This window comes from Prionailurus viverrinus, chromosome C1, assembly GCF_022837055.1.
Source record: "Prionailurus viverrinus isolate Anna chromosome C1, UM_Priviv_1.0, whole genome shotgun sequence".
Lineage (NCBI taxonomy): Eukaryota > Metazoa > Chordata > Mammalia > Carnivora > Felidae > Prionailurus > Prionailurus viverrinus.
The window spans coordinates 213538395-213558046 of NC_062568.1; the positions used below are offsets into that span (position 1 = coordinate 213538395).

General features: G+C 60.3%; 1 protein-coding gene across 1 annotated transcript in view; it reads right to left on the bottom strand.

Annotated features, from left to right (window-relative positions):
• The window catches only part of PRKCZ (protein kinase C zeta), a 98605-nt gene that overhangs the window by 2760 nt on the left and 76193 nt on the right, over positions 1-19652 (bottom strand). The window contains exons 9-16 of the mRNA XM_047871673.1: positions 19342-19530; positions 17293-17390; positions 7015-7101; positions 5142-5277; positions 4852-4939; positions 3111-3230; positions 2365-2444; positions 1867-1956 (exon numbers count right to left, since the gene is read on the bottom strand). Coding sequence (XP_047727629.1) covers positions 1867-1956; positions 2365-2444; positions 3111-3230; positions 4852-4939; positions 5142-5277; positions 7015-7101; positions 17293-17390; positions 19342-19530 — 888 coding nt within the window. The remainder of the gene's footprint in view (positions 1-1866; positions 1957-2364; positions 2445-3110; positions 3231-4851; positions 4940-5141; positions 5278-7014; positions 7102-17292; positions 17391-19341; positions 19531-19652) is intronic.

Consider the following 19652-nt stretch of genomic DNA (forward strand, 5'->3'; position numbering starts at 1 on the left):
GAGGCAGAGGGACCCTAGCACCCACTGCATCAAAATGCTTCTTCCCTCCACTATCTCGTAGTCCTCTCGGCGAAAACGGCACCCCCTCAAGCCCTGCGGGGGCTCCGGGCCCTGGACCCCGTGTCCCTCTTCACGCAAAGCACGTGCTTCTGCTCAGGCAGATGTGCACCTGTAGCAACGGCGGCTGCCAGCCAGGCTGTCCCTCACTCGGTAGAGCCAAGGGCGGGCCCACATGCACCTGCCTCGGCCCACTGGGGTCTGAATGTGGCTTATAAACATCGACTCTGATCATAAAAGACTAACCTCCTCACTTCATGTCCACGCCCCCGACCCTTCCCCTTCTGATCTTGGGAAAACCGTTAAGGTCTAGAGATGAGACCCAGGCCAACTGAGATAGGAATGGGGCTTTCGGCAAGGACGCACTGGTCAGAATGAGCAGATGCCACCTGCAGGGGATGCGGCATCAAAGGGCTCTCGCCGAGGCCGGACATCTGGCCGGAGCCCCAGGGCAGTGGGCGAGGTTTCCACAGAGGCCTTTCCTGTTTCTGGGGCTGCACTTCGTGGAACCTCAGTCTGCAGGGCGCTAGGGCACTGGGCACTGCCATAGCTTAGCCAGTTGGCACGTGGGCCATGGGCGGTCCCTCCAGGGGTTCTGTGGGTGCCTGGGTGGGGGGACAGGCCTGAAAGCAGAAAGGGGCCATCACTAACCCTAGCCTGGGGGCAGCTCGTTCCTCCAGCGTGTCCCGAGCTGTATGGATCATAGAGACCAGCCAGAATCTAGATCTCCTCCCCACTGCTGCTGGAGTCATCAGAGGCAGTTCCTTTTTTCTTTCTTCAGCTTTCCTTTTTTAAGTAGGCTCTATGCCCAACGTGGGGCTTGAACTCACAACCCTGAGATCAAGAGTCGCATGCTCCACTGACTGAGCTGGCCAGGCGCCCCTCAAAGTCAGCTTCTTAGTTAAAAAGTGCGTGTGCTCTGTATATTGTTCTAAGTATTTGTCTAATAACCCCAATGAATAGGAGGCTGGATTCTGTCTTGAAAACAGCTCAGCCAGGGCCTGGACAGGGCAGTGTGTGGCAGGGCGGGCGACCAGGGTCTTGAGAATGGGGTTGGCCCTTCTCTCCACAATGGCACAGATGACTGTCCTCTGGAAAGTGACAGTGACCAGGTGGAGCGGACAAGAGCTTCTCCGTCCACAGGGCTGGGGGTCGTCCTCGGCACTAGCCGTGGGGCCACTACAGCAGCCAGGAGGGGGGCACGACACTGCCCCAGAGAGGGGCTTTCACGTGATCTAGTTCAAGCTCAAGTTCAACATGTACTTAGTGAGCTAATCTCCTTTTCCTCAGAGGAGTATATTTTCAAGGTTATATTTCAGGAACTTGCAACCATCTGTGTATTTCAAAACAAAATTGGTTCAATTTCCCTTTAGCACCAGAAACCACGGCACGAAGGTCAGAAGGGCTTGCACGCTTTGCTGTTAGCAGCAGCCCAGGACCGGAACAAGAAAGGCAGCTCTGGAAAACCAACTATGAAACCAGAGAAGATGCCCCTTGCTGGGCTGGCTCCCACCACTGGATTTCTGACCAGGCGGTGTGGTCACAGATCAAGGACATCCCCAAGGGGACCCGAGGCGGTATAGCATGTGCTAGGGGACTCCCAGGCAGGACTTCTCCTAGGACCACCTGGGACCACCGTCCCAGGGGCTTATCACGGCCCCACAGGGTCCCTGTCAATTATAGGTGAACAGGTGAGTTTCCAAATCACTTCCAGGGCCCAGACCCTCACAACGGCAAGAACCATGCCCTTCACCCCCATCCCTGCCTCGGGGGCGAGGTGGGGTGGGAACTGGGTCTTTTGTGCTTTACCAGGTCCCAGTCGATGCTGCGAAAGAATGCATGAGACTTGATATCGGAAAATCCAGTCTGTGGCCGGCAACCGAGCCTCTCTTTGGGGTCCTAGGGGTCAGAGATCAAATAAGGACATGTCAGCATTGAGCAAAGAAGCCCCAAGTCACAGCAAGAGAAAACCAGCTTTCCTTCCCTCCAGGATAGAAAGGGCTTCCTCGAATCATCTCCAGCCAGTCTTAACCAGCCCGGTGATGAGCAGACATTCCCTTCACTAAAAATTCTACCCCTAACACCGGAGGCTTCGTTAAATTTCTCTTTGGCATAATTTCGCATTTCATGTTTCGGCAAGTGTGACTAAAAACTGATGATTCACGGGACAGAGGTCAAACAGGGAGGCAGAGATTCACACCCACCCCGAGGCGTCCCGCAGCTGACCCTGGAAACAAGTGCCCGCGGGGCCCCGGTCAGACCAGGCAGCCACAGACGGGATGGGACGTCAGGGCGGCCACAGTGTACCTTGTTTAAAAATCCTTTCAAGACGTGGGAGGCTTTCACCGAGAGGAATCGGGGGATCCGGATGGGTTTCTCCAGGATTACTGCAACGATCGGGGCCCTGGTGAGGAGTCTGTGTCCCTCCCGACGCTCCCTACTGTGTTTGCTCTGCCCAGCCACCCGGGAGCTCCAAACCCTTTCTGAGTAGGAGTGTCCAGGGCGCTCTTAGGGCTCTGGCCCCTCGTCCCTCCATGCAGCAGGGCCTCTCACCCACAGAAGGTCCCCCACACCCCCCATGTGCGCATAGTCACACATGCCCGGGACCACACAGGAGCCAAGAGCATCCTCACAAACGTGGGCGCCTCCACACATGACTGCCAGAGGGCGCCGTGGGGACCCGGTGTTCCCGGGCATCAGCATCCCGCAGGCAGGTGTTCTGCACTTCCAGACGGCCTTGGCCTGGACCCTAACCGTGGCCCCGCCCAATCAGGCCTCCAGGGCGCACACCTGGCAGGGGCAGGGAGGAGTCTAGGCTACAGGAGGGCAGGCTGTCTTTCCTGGTAGGGCTCCCACTTCCCACCCCAGCCTTTGCCTGCCTGAGAGCCAGTCTATGAGGATGTGGCTTCAGCACTGCAGGGGCCAGCCCGGGACCCTTCCATCCATAGCCCCCCAAAAGAGGAAACACCTGCTCCGTGAAGTGGGGACAGACCTGCGCGCACAGCCCGGGGGCGGCACCTGAACCCTTGGGAGACGCCCGGTGACCCACGCACCTTGAAAAAGGTAGTCCTCTGTGTTCATGTCGGGGTTGTCGGTGATGATGTCAAAGGGGGAGCGCCCGGCCATCATCTCAAACATCAGGACGCCCAGTGCCCACCAATCCACGCTGAACCCTGGAGGGATGGCAGAGGCCCGGCACACGGGCGGTCGGCAGGGGCACGGCTGCAGGACGGGTGTGCTCCAACCGCTGAGGGAGGCAGCCGAGTGGGGCGGTGTGCACGTCTCTGACCGGCGCTGTGACCCCTCTGCCCACCATCGTGGGGCCCTTGTCTTTTTCTTTCTTAACTAGTTGCAAAGCTGTTTTCACATCAGGGCCATTAATTCTATACCTGGCACTTTGCTGGTTTTCCAGATTGTCGTTTGGCCTTTGAACCTGCTTGTGGCCCCTTCGACCACACGGACGCGTAAAACTGAGCACACCTGTTGGGCAGAGTCCTTTTCGTTTTCCTTCGGTTCACCTGAGCTTGAAAAAAATCCCTTCTCTAAGCCTGCAAAAGCTCAGGGGCACCTGGGTGGCTCAGTCGGTTAAACGTCCAACCCTTGAGTTCAGCTCAGGTCCTGATCTCACGGTTCGTGAGTTCAAGCCCTGCATAGGCCTCTGTGCTGACCGTGGGGAGCCTGCTTGGGATTCTCTCTCTCTCCCTCTCTCTTAAAAAAATAGTAAACTTGAAAAAAAAAAAAACCGTTTTTCACATCTTTCTATATTCACTGTTTCAGTTAATCTGACAGGGTTAACCATTTTATTGCACAGGGCAGCGGGACTGGGAGAGCCTGGCTTCAGTCGTGCCCGCAGCCCCTAGCCTGTTTGGGACAGTCGCCCCCATCCCGTCCCGGGCCAGCTTCTAGACTCTCCAACCTGGCCTGCCCATCTACTGGCTGTCCTTCCCTGTCTGGCTACTCAGCGACTTTGGTTATAGCAGCTTCCTGGGCGCCTCCTGCCCCAGAGCACAAGTGACCTACCCGCCCAGCCAGCCAGCCCTCATTTTCACGGCAAAGAAACGTTTAAAAATACTTGATGACATGTTTGTGATGTGCTCCACTGCAAACGCTAGGACACAAGGGTGTGGGGTGTGCACACGTGTACAAAGATGGATCACACATGTGAGCACACACACACACGTATCCGGGGCACACACACGAACACAGGCACGCGCACACACTGTAATCTCGTTTTCATTTCAAACCCAGAGAACGGAGAGGTGCAGACACGCTCTTCACGGTCTGCAGGGGCTGCAGGGCATTCTGGGTAACCTACAGCTGCTGGCTCGGTTTACAGCCGTGTCTCTCCCACTGACTGGGGGCAGGACACCAACTGGGGCTCCAGGCCTGGGGGCTCGTGGCTTCGTGTGGCTTTTCCTCCTTCCCGACCCCTTAGGGCTCCTCAACAAAAGGAACCCCACGCAGTGTCCTCCACCAGGGGACGCTTGAATGGACACCCGGGTCACGTGGGAGCCACACAGCTTCACATAGGGCGGAGGCCAGCGGGTGACAGGAGGGAACAAAGTAAGGGCTGTGTGTTTTAGGTGTAATTTGGTCAATAAAACCGCTCTCCCCGGCTGCGGGGTCCATGGTTAGGTCCCCTGGCAGCGTCAGCCCCAGCAGGTCAACCTGGCCCTCTGCATCGTGCCCGCATCCCCGAGGGGTCAGGGGTCCCTTACAGGGGTGGGGGGCTGTGCTCGGCCACACCCGCCTGCCATGTGCCTGGGAGCAGCCCCGTCCCGCAGCCCCGCTCACCGTACTCCTCTCCCCGCAGGATCTCCGGGGCGATGTAATTCGGGGTCCCGCAGAACGTGCTGGTGGTGTCGCCAGGGCCCAGGCCTTCCTGCGGGGACACAGTCAGTTACCAGGAAGGAAGAAAAGCGTCTGAGGTCGGTTAGAGCAGGAGGCGCCTCGCCTGGGCCCCTTCGGGCTGCGGTGGCCGGGCGGTCAGCACCTCCGACCCTGAGGGGCTGAGACGGCCACGGTGCTATGCTGACCGTGAATTCCGGGGGCAGGCGGGGTGGCCCTGGGGGCCGGGTGCTCGCCTTGCACATGCCGTAGTCCGTTAGCTTGATGTGGCCGTCCGCGTCGAGGAGGACGTTGTCCAGCTTCAGGTCCCGGTAGATGATCCCTCTCTCGTGTAAGAAGTTGAGTGCGATGCAGATCTCAGCGGCGTAGAATCTGGGGGCGGCAGAGCGAAGTCAACGAGGCGCCTGGACGAGACGCCCGGGCCCGGACAGAGCGGGAGCTGGGGGGGACGCCCGACGCGCTGGGGTCCTCGTGCTCACCCAGCACGTGGGGCCAACCAGACCGCCAGAGGCGCTCGGCGTCCCAGACGCCAGGGGAGCGCAGATCGGGACCACCACACACCCGCTAGGATGGCCACTCGCAGAGACGGGCGGAAAGTAAGCCATCCTGGCGAGGACGTGGAGCGGACTGTGAGAGCACGACCGGTGGGCGCTCCCGCGGAGAACGGCACGGAGGGTCCTCAGTAAGCTAACACGGGGATGCCGCGCGACGCAGCGTCCCGAAGGGCCGTCTGCACACCCCGGTCACCGCAGCCAGAGGCGGGAGCAGTGTCAGACGGGCCGGTAAGCACAACGGGGCCCCTCCATACAAGGGAACGTTCCTGAGCCTGCTGCAACAATGAAGCCTGAGGACGTCGGCCAGTCCTCAGAGGACACATGCCTAGGATTCCACTCTCGAGGTCTCTTGGGGGGACTGGGGAGGGGCTGGGGACCAGCGTTTCACAGGGGCAGAGCATCAATTGGGGAAGATGGAAAGTTCTGGAGGCGGGCGGTGGGGATGGCCGCATGACTGTGTGGATGTGCCTCATGTCCCCGAGCTGTGCGTTTACAATGGCGAGAATGGTGTCATTTGGGGTTACGTCTGTTCTACCACAATCAAAGAAAAAGAAAACGTGAGGCGCCCGGGGGGCTCAGTCGGTTAAGCATCTGATTCTTGATCTCGGCTCAGGTCCTGATCTCGTGGTTCGTGAGATCAAGCCCCATGTGGGGCTCTGCACTGACAGCGCAAAGCCTGCTTGGGATTCTCTCTCTCTCCCTCTCTCTCTGCCCCTCCCCCACGTGTGCCCTCTCGATCTCTCTCAAAATAGATAAACTTTAAGAAAATACTAAATAAATAAAAAAGAAAACGCCACTGTGGGGAGCGAGCCATTCCTGGGTTAGTACCTGCCTTTCCCCGGAAAGGATATAAGGTGACCAAAATCACTGTATGGAATTGATTTTTTTTCCTAAATGTTCATTTATTTCTGAGACAGAGAGAGACAGAGCACGAGTGGGGGAGGGGCAGAGAGAGAGGGAGACACAGAATCTGAAGCAGGCTCCGGGCTCTGAGCTGTGAGCACAGAGCCCGACGCGGGGCTTTAATTCATGAACTGGGAGATCATGTCCAGAGCTGAAGTCGGACGCTCAACCGACTGAGCCACCCAGGCGCCCCCGCATGGAGTTGATTTAAGGGAGGTGAGGAGGAGCAGGATGGAAAACAGGAAGGAGGTGGAGAGGAGATTAACACTTAGGGCCGAGGTGCGGAGGGCGGGTGGGGTGGGTGGCCCCGAGAGTCACTGTCACTTCAATAGAAATGGGTTATTCTCCTCCGAGAGCCATCGCCCTGCATCCGTGAACCAGAACCAGAGGCGGCGGCCATGATGCCCACTCAGGTGAGTTCCCAGCAGGAGTGTGCCCCCCCCCCCCCCATTTTGGAAACAGGAAAAAGGCAAAACAGCTCGGCGGTGTCCCTGTGCGCACATACTTGCCTAGGAAGCACCCACTTCTCCGGGCGACGTGCCAGCTGGCTCTGGAGTCTGACACTCGGCAGGGGACAGCAACGTCCTTTTGGTGTGCCCGCCCAGGGCCCTCCCAGCTCATTGCCGGCCTGTGCCCGCCTGCCCACACCCACCTGGCATGGTCCTCTGGAAGCTTCCTCTGTCTCTGCATGTGGAACATGAGGTCCCCGCCGTTGACATACTCTATGACCAGGAACAGCCTGGAGGGAGACAGAGGGTGGTTGGAGCTGAGACGCGAGGGCAGCCTATGTGGACCTCACCAGTGAGGGTTCAACGTGGGGAAGCCCCGGCACCAGGAACAGGAACGCTGAGCCAGGCTGCGGGCACATCAGCTCTCCTCCCATGAGGAGGGAGGCCCCTGGGTCACCTGACCCCTTTCGCCGGGTGAGGAATGTGGCCCAGCCTGAAGAGTTGGGTCACTGGGACAACATCCTGGGGGGCGTAAGCTCAGTTCCAACAGAGAGCACAGGAGCAAGCACTCCCCCCACGGAGCTGGCCTTAGGGTAAAGGAGGTGACGGTATGGCAGGGGCGGGGGCGGAGGCCACTGCGGGAAGGGAGGGCACCACGTGCACAGGTGGCTGGGGAAGGTGTCCCAAGAGGGCAGACGCAGGTCATGGAGCTGCAGGGCCACCCCGGAGGCAGAGGGGACAGGAGAGCGGCGTGCGGGTGCACAGGCCAGGTGAGGGGTGACGACGTCCGGCGAGTGACCGCTCTGGCCACCGAGTCCGGGTGGACCCCAGGGAGGCACAAGGAGGTGCCCTGTTGCCGGGCGGGAGCCCAGGAGGTTTGGATGGGGGGGGGGGGGGGGGGGGGCGGAGCGGTGAGCAGGCACCAGGGACGGCGGGCGAGGTTGCGGGGGGCTGGACACCGGACGGACAGCCCCGGCGCAGGGGTGACTTCATGGTGAGAGGCCTGGGGGCAGCTGGGCAGGGCGGCCCGAGTGACCCTGTGTGACCCCGCGACTAAGGAACTAAGACCACATGCTGTCCCAGTCTCCAGGCCATCTACCGCATGGTTCCTACTGCATGACCTCTTTCTCGAGTTCGGTAAGATGCTGTTTTCAAAGTTAAACTCACGCACAATCTTCCAGAAACACCCCGTTGAGGGAAGATCATGGTTCCTCCGGGCGGCGAGTGGGAGGGTCACAGGTGCCCACGCGACCGGAGAAGACGGGCTCCAGACCACCTACCAAGGTTCTGACACACACTTTACACACTTAGAAGAGCAACGGCCCGAAATCTGTGAATCCGCAGATGGAAACAGGCCCGAGCAGCCCCGGCCACCCGGCCCGTGGCGGGGGGTGAGTCAACCCTCACTCCGCTCCCCTGCTCCAAAGGGCACATCTGGTGCAGAAACCTGGACCTCCCCACAGATTCGGCTGTGTCTGTGACGCTCCCCCCGCACAAAGCCTCGCCCGCTCACGTGTGTGTTGTGTGTTGGCATTCACGCTGCAGCAGAGGCAACAGGGTTCACGCCACCATCTGGCTCTGACAGTTTGCACAGGCGGCCACCAGGACGGAAGTGTGGCAAAGGTCATCGGACCCCTGGGGAGAGACCCCCGGACCTCTAACCCCGAGGGTGACTTCAGATGCAGGGCAGAGATTTTCCACAAGGACCAGGAATCACATTCCCAGGCGATACGGCTCCCTTGACAACCTGCACCCCCAGCCGCAACGTTCACCCCGACGCTGTGCTCCCCGGGAAACGCTGCTGGGGCCCGGCCCGCCTGCGGTGACATCAGGTGATGATGCAACCCCACGCCGCGGCCAGAGAGAATAACAGTACGCTAACTCTGGGGAGAGCATCGGGAGCTTTAAGGGGCCGAGAAATGGAGGGGACGTTTAAAAACGGAGCAGTGGAAGCAAAGGTAGTTTCCTTTTTCCACCCAGAGAAAAGCCGAGGGAATCTGAGGGCACGCGGAGCCAGGCTGCGCTGGTCTGTGGTCCTGGGGTCATTCCCAGGTCAAGGGGTTTGTTCACTTTGCAAAGCTGATCAAGCCCCAATCCCAGTGGAGGAGGAACTCTGCTTTCTTTGCCAAGGTGGCGGCAGACCTATGTTTTCCTCCGTTTTTGGCCTAGGGATAAACCTAAGACTGCTTTCGGCGTTTCCTCAGAGCAAAACTGCACCGGAGTCACAGGGCTCACCTCCCGCTAGTGGGTGCCTGGCACGCGGGGCAGCTCCCGTGTGGCACGAGTCCCTTCACCCACAGCCCCTCCCAACCCAGAGGGGGGCCGGCGACAGGTGGAGGAGGCCTGGGGCGGCCCTTCAGCATCGGATGGCCAACCTCTGCCCAACTCCCCCCAGCCTGCGTGTCCGCCACCGGGAAGGGAAGGAAGCAGGACTGAGGAGCCCGGGTCGGCGCCTAACCCTGCCCTGACACCACCCCCCCCGAGGGGGACCGAGGGGCTGTGCCCCGCTGGCTGCAGTAAACCCGGGCACGGGACCCCCACGGACCCCCACAGAGCCTCAGAGCGAGAGCCCGGCGTGCACTCACTCCTCAGAGCCGAGGACCTAGCACCCCCTCCCCCACGTCTCCCCACCCCCGGGGAATAAAGCCCCCAGCCCCCCAAACCAGTCAGACGGAAACACCGATGCCACAGGATAGAGCGAGCTTGGGTCAGGAGGTGATTCTATGAACTAGGTAGGGGCCGGCGCGACCTGTTTATAAATAAAGCTTTATCGGGACACTGAGAGCGTCGTGTCTCCGTGCTGGGTAGGGCGGCCTGCACCACGGCAAGCACTTCCGACACGAACCGAGCGGCCCTCAGAGGTGAAAACCCTCACCGTCTGACCCTCTGAGAGAAGGCGCAGGCCCCTGGTAGGAGAAATAAGGAGGGCTCGTGCGGCCTCACCGAGGCTCGGGCGGTGGCCTCAGCGCCTCCGCGCCTTGACCGTCCGCCCGGTGACCGAGAGGCAAAGCCCTACCCCTCCCCTACTTCACACGCGGGTGGCCGGGGCCCCGCAAGGCCGAAGGACTCCCTCGGGGTCACGGTCGCTGTCGACGAGACCTGACGCCACACGAGGCCGGGGCACCGAGGCCCCAGGCTCGGAAGCCCCGCGTGCAGGTGCCTCTCCCACACCACGGGGGCCGTCGCGTCCCCCCCACCCCCCAGCCGAGGGAACGGTCCCGGGAGGAAGGAGAAGCCGCTCGGGGGACAGAGGAAAAGAAGAACTCGTGGTGAACGGCAAGGAGAGGAGGCAGGAGGCAAGGCCGGTGAGCCCCCCAGGACCGGGCCGGTCGACGCTGGCAGAGAGGTGCCGGCAAAAGGCGGAAGCTTCCCGAGCGGGAGACGCTCCAGAACACACCCACCCGTGGCTGGGGCCTGGAGGCTCGGCCCGGGGACGCAGGGGCCGAGCTGGGGCAGGCGTCCTCACCCGGGAGAGGGAAACACAACGGCTCAGGAGGCCACCTGCGCACGGAACGGGGCAAAGCGAAGCAGGAGAGGCCACCGCCGCGAAGCGGCCGCAGGACGCCGGCGGGAGCGCGTTCCCGCCAGGAAAACGTAAAAGTCACGTGAACAAAAGCTGGCAGGCAGAGGGGGAGGCGGCTCCTTCCACAGCCCCAGCCTCAGCCCCAGGCGTCTCGCGAGGTCCTGCCAAGAGACGCCAGCGCAATTGAGAATGTTCTAGAGAATACAAAACTCAAAAATCCAGCGAGGACGGCGCAAGAAGCGTGCAGAACGGATATTGGTGAAAACTCCTAGAAGAACCACCCGCCAACCAAATCTAAAAGCACATTGACAATAATGCACGCATGTGGCCTTGTCCCCCAGGGAGCCAAGCAAACGTCAACCCCACGTGTACCTCGTGACGGCACAGCTCAGGGGCTTAGTAACGGCTGCGTCCCAACATGGTGGGGACACTGACGCGTCCTTTCTCCCTTTTACTTTTATTCTTTATTTTTAAAATGTTTATTTATTTATGGTGTGTGGGGCGGGGAGGGGCAGAGAGAGACTCCCAAGAAGGCTCCCAGGTCAGCACGGAGCCCGACGCGGGGCTCAAACTCACAACACAGGAGGTCACGACCTCAGCTGAACTGACTCAGGTTGCTTTTCAACCGACTGAGCCACCCGGGCACCCACGGCCACGTTCTTTCCAGACGGTAAACTAGAAACAAGGCCACTATCCCTGCTGGTTACTGGCCTGTCCGCTCTCAGCCTGTCCGCAACCTTCATGCAACTCCTGGGGCTGGGAGCCTGCAAACTGTAGCCCAGGTTCCCGGGGGAGGCCCCGGAGGAGACCAGGTGACAGTCGTCCGAGCGTCAGGAGGGGACGGCTCCGGCAGGCAAGGCACCCCTTCTGCAGATGCAGAGCCCGGTGTGATGGCCGCAGGTGGGGACACCGGCCTCTGCTGTCCCCCAGCCCCCCAGCCTCTTGCGGGAGCAGGTGTCTGTGTGACGCTCGTCAGGTGGCTTGGTGCCACTTTTCCCACAGCAGCTGCCGATGCGCTCACGGTGCAAACATCAGAACACTCCCACGAGGTCGCGAAGAGGCCAGGCTCGCCCACTGCCACCCGCCGCCCGCGCGAGGCAGCACGGGCCGCGTCATCAGAGAAAGAGGTGAACAGACGCGTGGACGGGAAGCGAGGGGCGGCCTCCTGTCTACCAGCATTCTAAGCACACGTCTGAAAAGCCAGGAGGGCGCGAAGCTTAGCCGGCCGCTCTGCGGGGAGGAAAGAACTCGGGCCGGAACGACACCAGGGAGTGGAGACTCCGCACGGAGAAAACTGTACCCACGTCAAAAAGCAAACAGCAGGGGCGCCTGGGTGGCGCAGTCGGTTAAGCATCCAACTTCAGCCAGGTCACGATCTCGCAGTCCGTGAGTTCGAGCCCCGCGTCGGGCTCTGGGCTGATGGCTCAGAGCCTGGAGCCTGTTTCCGATTCTGTGTCTCCCTCTCTCTCTGCCCCTCCCCCGTTCATGCTCTGTCTCTCTCTGTCCCAAAAATAAATAAAAGTTGAAAAAAAAAATTAAAAAAAAAAAAGGCAAACAGCAGAAAGGAAAAAGTAAGACGCAAAAGCGTGACAGTGAAAATCCAGGGCGCTGGGGGTCCGCTGAGTTGTCTCCACCCCCCCCCCCCCCCCGGCATTTCTCTGCATTTTAAGACTGCACAGGGGCGCCTGGAGGGCTCAGTCAGGAGAGAGTGTGGCTCTTGATCTCGGGGTCGTGAGTTTGAGCCCCACGTGGAGATGGCTTTAAATAACTAAATAAATAGAAAAATAAAATTGCATAAAGTTTTTAAAAGAAGCTACTCTTTTCTGTGGCCTCTGAGGTCACAGTCTGTCCTGACAATTTCCTGGACACGAGGAGCCCTGGGTTCGTCTGAGCCCGAGTGAGAACTGTCCTGGGCCAGGATGACTTGGCCTCATGGCCTCATCCAAGTCAGGTCCCCAGGTGCTGAGGGGGCAGTCCCAGGATGCCGCAGAGCATGGCCTGTGCCCAGGCTCCTCTGTCCTCAAGCACACGGCGATAACGCACCTGCCCCCAACTTGTCCTGGCCCCAAAGCGGCCGGTCGCCTCTGGATGAGGAAGACACAACCACCCGCTTGCACACAAGAGCAGTGTCTGGTCCCCGGTGGCAGGAGGGCTCGGCGCTGAGGCCCTGGGGACGGATGCTGGTCCCTGAGGGCCCCTCACCGTTCGGGGCTTCGAGACGGTCCATCAACACTGCCCTCGATGTTTCCAAAAGCAGTGCCGTCTACCTGGGCTTGTGAAGGTAAAGCGGAGAGCCCCCCAAAACCTCCTGCAGGTGGGGCTGAACGACCCTCCCCCCACTGCGCCCTCCCTGCTGGGGGGTCCAGGGCCCAGGCAGTCCCACCGTGGGAACCGGGTCGGGGCCAAATCTTAACCATTTCGGACGGTCCAGGTACAAAAGGAGCAAATGCATCGATGGCTCTTCCCCCCCCCCCACCACGTGACACCTGCTTCTTTAATTCCAGGCTCACATTAAATCATGACTCTGACAGGCGTATTGTAATTTGAATGCGCGGTGGCTCACGCTCACAGGGGAGGCGTAATTTGAATGCGCGGTGGCTCACGCTCACAGGGGAGGCGCCCGTGCTCCTGCCCCGCTCACGGCCTCCCTCTGATCCCACGGCCCCGAGGCAGCCTGGTTTTCCCCCAGCCCCCAGGGACACGGTTTGCCTCTGCTCAGCCGCCTCTCGCCTCCCAACCATCCCCCGGCCTCCACCGTGTGCACAACCACGTGCTGCACGCGAGCTCTCCCGCACTCTCGGGGCTGCTTGGGGATCCCGCCTGGCATCGGGCAACACACTCCATCCCCAGCTCCGCTCTGAGCCTTCCCTTCAGGCCTCCGTGTGCCCACGGGGCCTCTGCTCGTGCCCTGACCCCACGCTGCCAACCCTCCCGGGGACTGGGCTTCGGGCTTCCCCAGCACAACACCACCTCGCTGGGAATGGCCGTCGCCTCGGTCTCCCCGGAGCCTAAATGGTTGTGCACAGCTTCGGGATGGCCCCATACATCTACAAGCCGTCTCCTGCTCCTTCCTGACACACACGAGCTCGCCTGGGACACATCCCTGCCACCTGCCCCGCGGAGAGGCGCTAGGGCCGAGCTCCAGCCCCCTCCTCACGCCTGCTCTCAGGGCCTTCCCGGGCCGTCGCTCACGCACTGCGGTCCCTCCTCGAGCCGGGGCCATTACTGAGTCCCGGCTGACGTCTCTCCAGAGCTCCAGGCAAGTATTCGAGTGCAGTTTATGAAGAGCACACAGAATAACACTGGCTAAGTGGCATTTAATACCTAGACACCACTTTGAACCAAGAGCAATTCACTCGAGTGTCTAAGTCGGCGGAGAGCGCACGAGGCTCTTCCACAAACAAACAAGGGTGTAACGGGCTCCTTCTGTTTCCGAGCGAGCACGCCCCCCACGCGGAGTGAGGGTACTACGATAAACCGAGGCACACGGAACAGCCAGTTAACTGCGAACGTGGAACGGCAGCGTGCTCATCTGAGATCTGAGATCCCGCGAAGGGAGAAAAGTGTCCCCAGACTACTACTTCATGGGGGGGTTTGCTAAAAATAGCCACGTTAGCCCATTTTTCCTGGAACGGCACAAACAGAAGCAATTCCTGTTGAAGCAACTTTGCAGTTGATTTTGGCCGCTCGCTGGAAGACGGGCGGTCGGTGCAGCGCTGACGCGGTCCCTCCGCGACGCAGGTGTTTACTTTGTATCACAACACGACTGCACTTGTTTCGTGACGTTCGCGGCGATATTATTGCCGAGCCGTAAAACTTGGGGTTTCCGCGTAGCCACGAGCACGGACGCGGCCGCCCCGAGAGGCAGCCACAGCTCCGGTGGCTGATCATCCCGCGGTGTCGGCGGGCGCTGCTGCCCCCAAGGGTCCTGTCCCCGCGGCCGCCCCCACCCCGCACGCTGGGGCCTCGGCACGGCTCCTGACTTCAGTCCCTGGGGGGGTCCTGCTGGCGGGAGGGTTTGTGGGCACAGTGCTCACAGACACCCGACCGCAACAGGGAGGCTGCTTGTCCCTCGGGGACCCGACACCCCGCTGGCGGTGCCTCTGTTCAAAGGCACAGCACCCACGTGGAGAGAGGCCCTCACAAGGGCCCACGTCCACACACAGGCGGCCACGGGCTGGGCCTGTGTCGACGGCTCCGTGTCCTACTAATCCCACAGGAGCCCCACGAGGCAGCAGCCCTGCAGCCCCATTCCCAGAGGACACTGGGGCACAGAGAGGCGACCCCGTGCGAGGTCACACCGCCGACAGCGGGGCTGGGCCTCCAGGCAGAAAACCGGGGGCTGCGTGCACGAGTCCTCCCAGCTCTCTGCTCTAGGGGGTCTCTCGGCGAATCGGGGTGACCTCCCAACCGTGTAAGCGGCTTTGCCAAGGCCGACTTGCGAGGCAGCCCGTCCGCTGGAAGGACCCCCGGGCCCCCGGGCCCGGAACCAGGCGGTTCTCCCCTCGTGAGTCCGTGTCTCTGCCGTGGATGGCTCAGGTGCGCGCGGGACCTGGAGCTCTCCTCCAAGCCGGTGTGACACCTGTGACCCCCGCTGATGTGCGAGTGTGAGTCGCGTTCTCTTATCCACATACCAGGGACTTGACTGTACGTTCACAAAACATGCTTTAAACTCCACGCCTGCCTCCGAGGGGCCAGGTGTTAACCAAGTGCTCAGGACACAAAACCGCCCAGCACCACTGCTGCCCCGGAGCCAGAGCCAGTCGGGGAGGCAGGTACGTGAACACAGCCCAGGACAGATGCCCCAGCCCAAGCAGCCAAGCGTTTGGTGCTTCCAGACGGACTGACAGATCCTGTGAAAATGAGAAACAAACCTGTCGTGCCCGTTAATTATTGCCCCCGCCCCCGAACACTGTACACAGATCTTCCAAATGTCCGTTTGAAAAGCGGTGGGGCATGAGGTTGTGTCACAGGGGTCACAGAGAGACACGGAACGGACAAGCAGTCCACCTGGGCACATGACACCCCAGGCCATCTCCGGGGGCAGAGAGGGCTGTGCTCCAGGCAACAAAAATGGGAGTGAAGTTGGAAGTCTGGCCTCCCACATCCACACCCCCGCGGTTCGTACAGGGAAATTAACCAAAACACAAGGCTCTTGGAATCTCGCCATTCGGGAAGGATACGGTTGGGATGGGCTGTCTTCCCCTGGGCGTGTTCCATGATTCCCAGAGGCTGCGGCCAGTGCTAAAAGGACGCATGGAGAGAATGTACCGAAACACAACAAAGGGAACCTGTGACTGCCGGGCGTTTCCAGAAGCTCTCGGGCAGGAGGGGAGGTGGGAGGGGCTGGGACCACCTGGCAAAGTGGCAAAGGGAGGGGGCGGTGGGAGCCAGGGTGGAGCCCGGATCGTATCGCAGAAGCGACTGGGAAAGTAGCCAGAGAAGCTTCGAGGCAGGAGAAGGACACTCTGGACCTGTGTTTTCCAAACATGGCTTGGGCGCGACGTGGGGGAACAGAGACCCGAGGCCCCAAAGAGGCCGGGGCTCAGGCTGGCGAGAACAGAGGAATCTGAGACACACTGAGGAGGTGGGATCAGTGAGACCCAGGGAGGGAACCAGGACCAGGTCATTTATCCCAGGTGCTTTGGACACACAGGGGGCAGCCAGTACAGGTGGGCCAGGGGACTGAAGGTCAGGAGGGAGTTGCGGGTGTACGTGGAACTGTAGGAGTCGCCGGCCTGACTTACAGCTGAGCTGAGTTACCACGAGCGGGACAGACGCTGTCGTCCTCAGAAAGGCCTGCTTGCAAGGCTGGCCCTCGGCTGACTTGCCCGGTAGTGGCTCCTGCCACCCATCAGGGAGGGCGGCCCCGCTGGGCACCAACAGTATGCTTTCTGCTCAACACCTGCTCGCCTTCCGGCAGCCCAGAGTTCTGCTATGTGCCAGGTGGGGGGCGCCCCTTTGTCGGCCCCCGTAGCCACCCCAAGCTGTCACAGTTCCTTGCTGGACGAGCACGGGCATCCTGTGTGACTCTGCCCTTAGAATCTCCTGCCTGCTTTTCTCCTGACTTGGCCCCAGGCATCTCTTTCCTTTGCCAGATTTGCTTTCTACCCTTTCACAGCAAGAAATCTTCACCTTGAGTCCTACTGTGTGCCGGTCCCATGAGTTCTCCTACGAAATCACTGAACCTGGGGGTGGTCTTGAAGACCCCGACACAGAAAGTGGTCAATAATTTTTCAAATAAACACACTGGGTGAGTTCAAGTCAACTAGCTGAAAAGAATTCTAAATATATATTGACTATCCTAGACCAGTAGTTTTCAAGCCTTTTAGTTTAACTTTTTTTTTTTTTTTTTAGAGAGAGAGCGAGCGGGCACGAGTGGGGTTGGGGCAGAGGGAGAGGGAGAATCTTAAGCAGGCTCCGCGCTGTGGAGCCCAAGGCAGGGCTTGATCTCATGACTGTGAGATCATGACCTGAGCTGAAATCAAGAGTCGGATGCTCAACCAACTGAGCCACCCAGGCCTTTTAAAACAGCAGGATTCCTATATATCTAAGTTTATGAGCGAAGCCGTTGGTATTTATTTATTTATTTATTCATTCATTCATTCATTCATTCTGCTTGTTGGTAAGACCTATAAGCACAGAAACCCACCTCCTGCCCACAGTGGCATCCCAACACCTGACCCAACGCCTATACGCCTAGACTCAACTCAGTGGGATGTTTTCATTAAATATTTTATCAATGCAGTGAAATAATTTAGGTTCAGATGCATGACATTTACTTAACGCGACAGCACCTAATGAGAATAACAAAGCCAGTCTGATGAGCCAAAGAAAAAGCCCGATGCTTGCAATTCAGAGGACCTCACATACGGTAGTGAAAACCTTTATGCCGACTCAGTTTCCACGTAGTTCAATTCAGAAAGCAGCACTCTTAGAAACACGCGCTTTCTCTTACCGGCTTGTTGTCTGGAAGCAGGAATGTAAGCCGACCAGGAAGGGGTTGCTGGATGCCTGCTCAAACACATGCTTCTCTGTCTGTACCCAGTCAATATCCTGAAATAGAAACCAGGGTGCGTTAATGAGGCTCCCAAACACCCTTCGTCCCGGAGAAGGGGGGCAGGAGAGACATGTCTCTCGCCTCTGCTTGTAAGAAGACGGTGCACCCAGGAAAGGAAAACGCCCACTGAGAAATATCCCACCATCACCACCCCCGCCGTCACCACCATCATCACCATCCGCACCTCCGTCACCGCACCTCCACCTCCACCGCCAGCTCTGTGCTGGCCTCTGGGTTGCAGGCTCTCCGTGCACGGCCTCAAGGGCCCCCCACGGCAGCCTTGGCAGCTGGGCGCTATCATCTGCACTTAAGACGCGAGGGAACAGGATGGACGCCTGAGCAGATTCCCCAGTGTCCCATGACTCGCACCGGCTCCCGCCTCAGGCTGTCTCCCTCCCAGTCCACGCTGGACTTGGGGGCAAAGCTGCAAAGTCAAGTTACTCTCGAGCCACAGTGATTCCTCAGCCTTGATTCCATTCCAACCCCAAAAGCAGAGGGAGAGGAGGTCCCCAAACTTCCAGGTTAAACCTCTCCTCCTAGGGGTGGAGAAAGCGAGAGGGAGAGGAATGTGTCCAGAGCGGCGCCGCCTGTCCCTGAAGCTTTTTGCAATCAAAAGAGTGCGCTCTTCAGCGGACCAACGACCATGTCGGATTCGTCCTACTTGGGCTCAGTCTGGAGCCCCCTGTCTCCCCCAGAAGACCCCCCGTGCACACCGGCTGCAGACCTGACGTCCGTGCAGGGCGCTCCCAGCCCACCTCTCCCTGAGCTCCAGACTCGCTCGGGCGATGGGTGCTGGGGAGCCGCGTCGGGCATCTCGCACCGCAGAGGAGGCCTCCCGCAGCGCCCGACCAGCCTGCGCCATCCGTGCTCCAAAGGGGCTTGGGTCCCCAGGTGCTCAGGCGAAAACCCTGGTGCGTGGCCGAGACTCCCCTCCCGTCCCCCCTCCCCCTCCCCTCCCCCCTCCCCTTAGCACTCAAGGGCCAGTTGGGCAGTCCGTGCACTGCATGAATGCACCTTGCTAGCAGAGCAAGTAAAAGCTCCAGTTCAGCCCCGCTTTCTCCCTCCAAACCACGAGTCAGGGCCAGGGCAGGGCAGCCTTCCTGGGGTGCTCTGGCCCCACACACACCGAGCTGCCTCATGCGCAACGGGGCCGGGAGTCACAGGACCACTGCTACCTGTGAGCCAAGGACGTAGAAGCCGCACTCAAGTGCGAGAGAAAAAGACCCAACGTCCACGAAGCCAAGAGGCCCACGGAGGGATGCGCGACGTTACGAGTCGCCACGGGAGTGCAAATCACACAGCCATCTCACACCTGCCAGGACAGCGGTAATCGAAAAACAGGAAACAGCAGTTCCTGGAAAGGGTGCGCAGAAAGCGGGACCCTCACGCGTGGCTGGTGGGAATGGGAAATGCTGCGTCTGCTGTGGGACCCCTTGGCGACTCCTCGAACAGCTAAGCCCCAGGAGCCCCGGCGCCCCCACTCCCGGGAAGACCCCCCAAGACCTGGACGCAGGGCCCGGAGCAGATGCCCGTACGTGAACACTCACGGCGGCACGAATCACAGTCGCCAAAAGGTGGAAGCAATCCCGATCTCTACCGACAGGTGAGCGCATAGACCACGTGTGGTCTGCTCACCAAACGGAGTCTTGCTCAGGCTTAAAAGGCAGGGCAGTTGTGACTCCACGCAAGGGCCAGAGACAGGAGGCCGACGGGTGGTGCGGGGGGGGGGGGGGGGGGGGCGGGCGCAACGGCCGCACGGGGCTTCCTTCCGGGGTGCCAACGGCCCGGAACGAGACGGTGGGGACGAGGCACCGAGTGTACACGAACGTGTACTTGGACATGGCCGCAGCGGTGGGTTTTGTGGCGAGTGTCTTGCGCCCCTTGACGGGGCAAACGCGGGAGCCTGAGGTCCCCACGAAGGAGGCGCGAGCCCGCGCCGGCCCTCACCTCGTCGTCGTGGACCAGCTCCTTCTTCACCACCTTCATGGCGTACATCTGGTCGTTCTTCTTCAGCCGCACCAGGAGGACCTTGGCGTAGCTCCCGCGCCCAATGACCCGAACCAGGTCAAAGTCCTGCAGCCCGAGCCCCTGAGATATTTTGATTCCGTCCATCCCGTCGATGACCGGCTTGAGGTCCTGAGGGCGAGGCAGAACGTGGGATGGGGCGGGACCCCTCCCCGCGGAGGGTGACGAGTCCCCGCGCGCGGCCTGGAGCTCAGGGCACGATTCTGCTCACGGGCCCCGACTCTGTGTCCCGG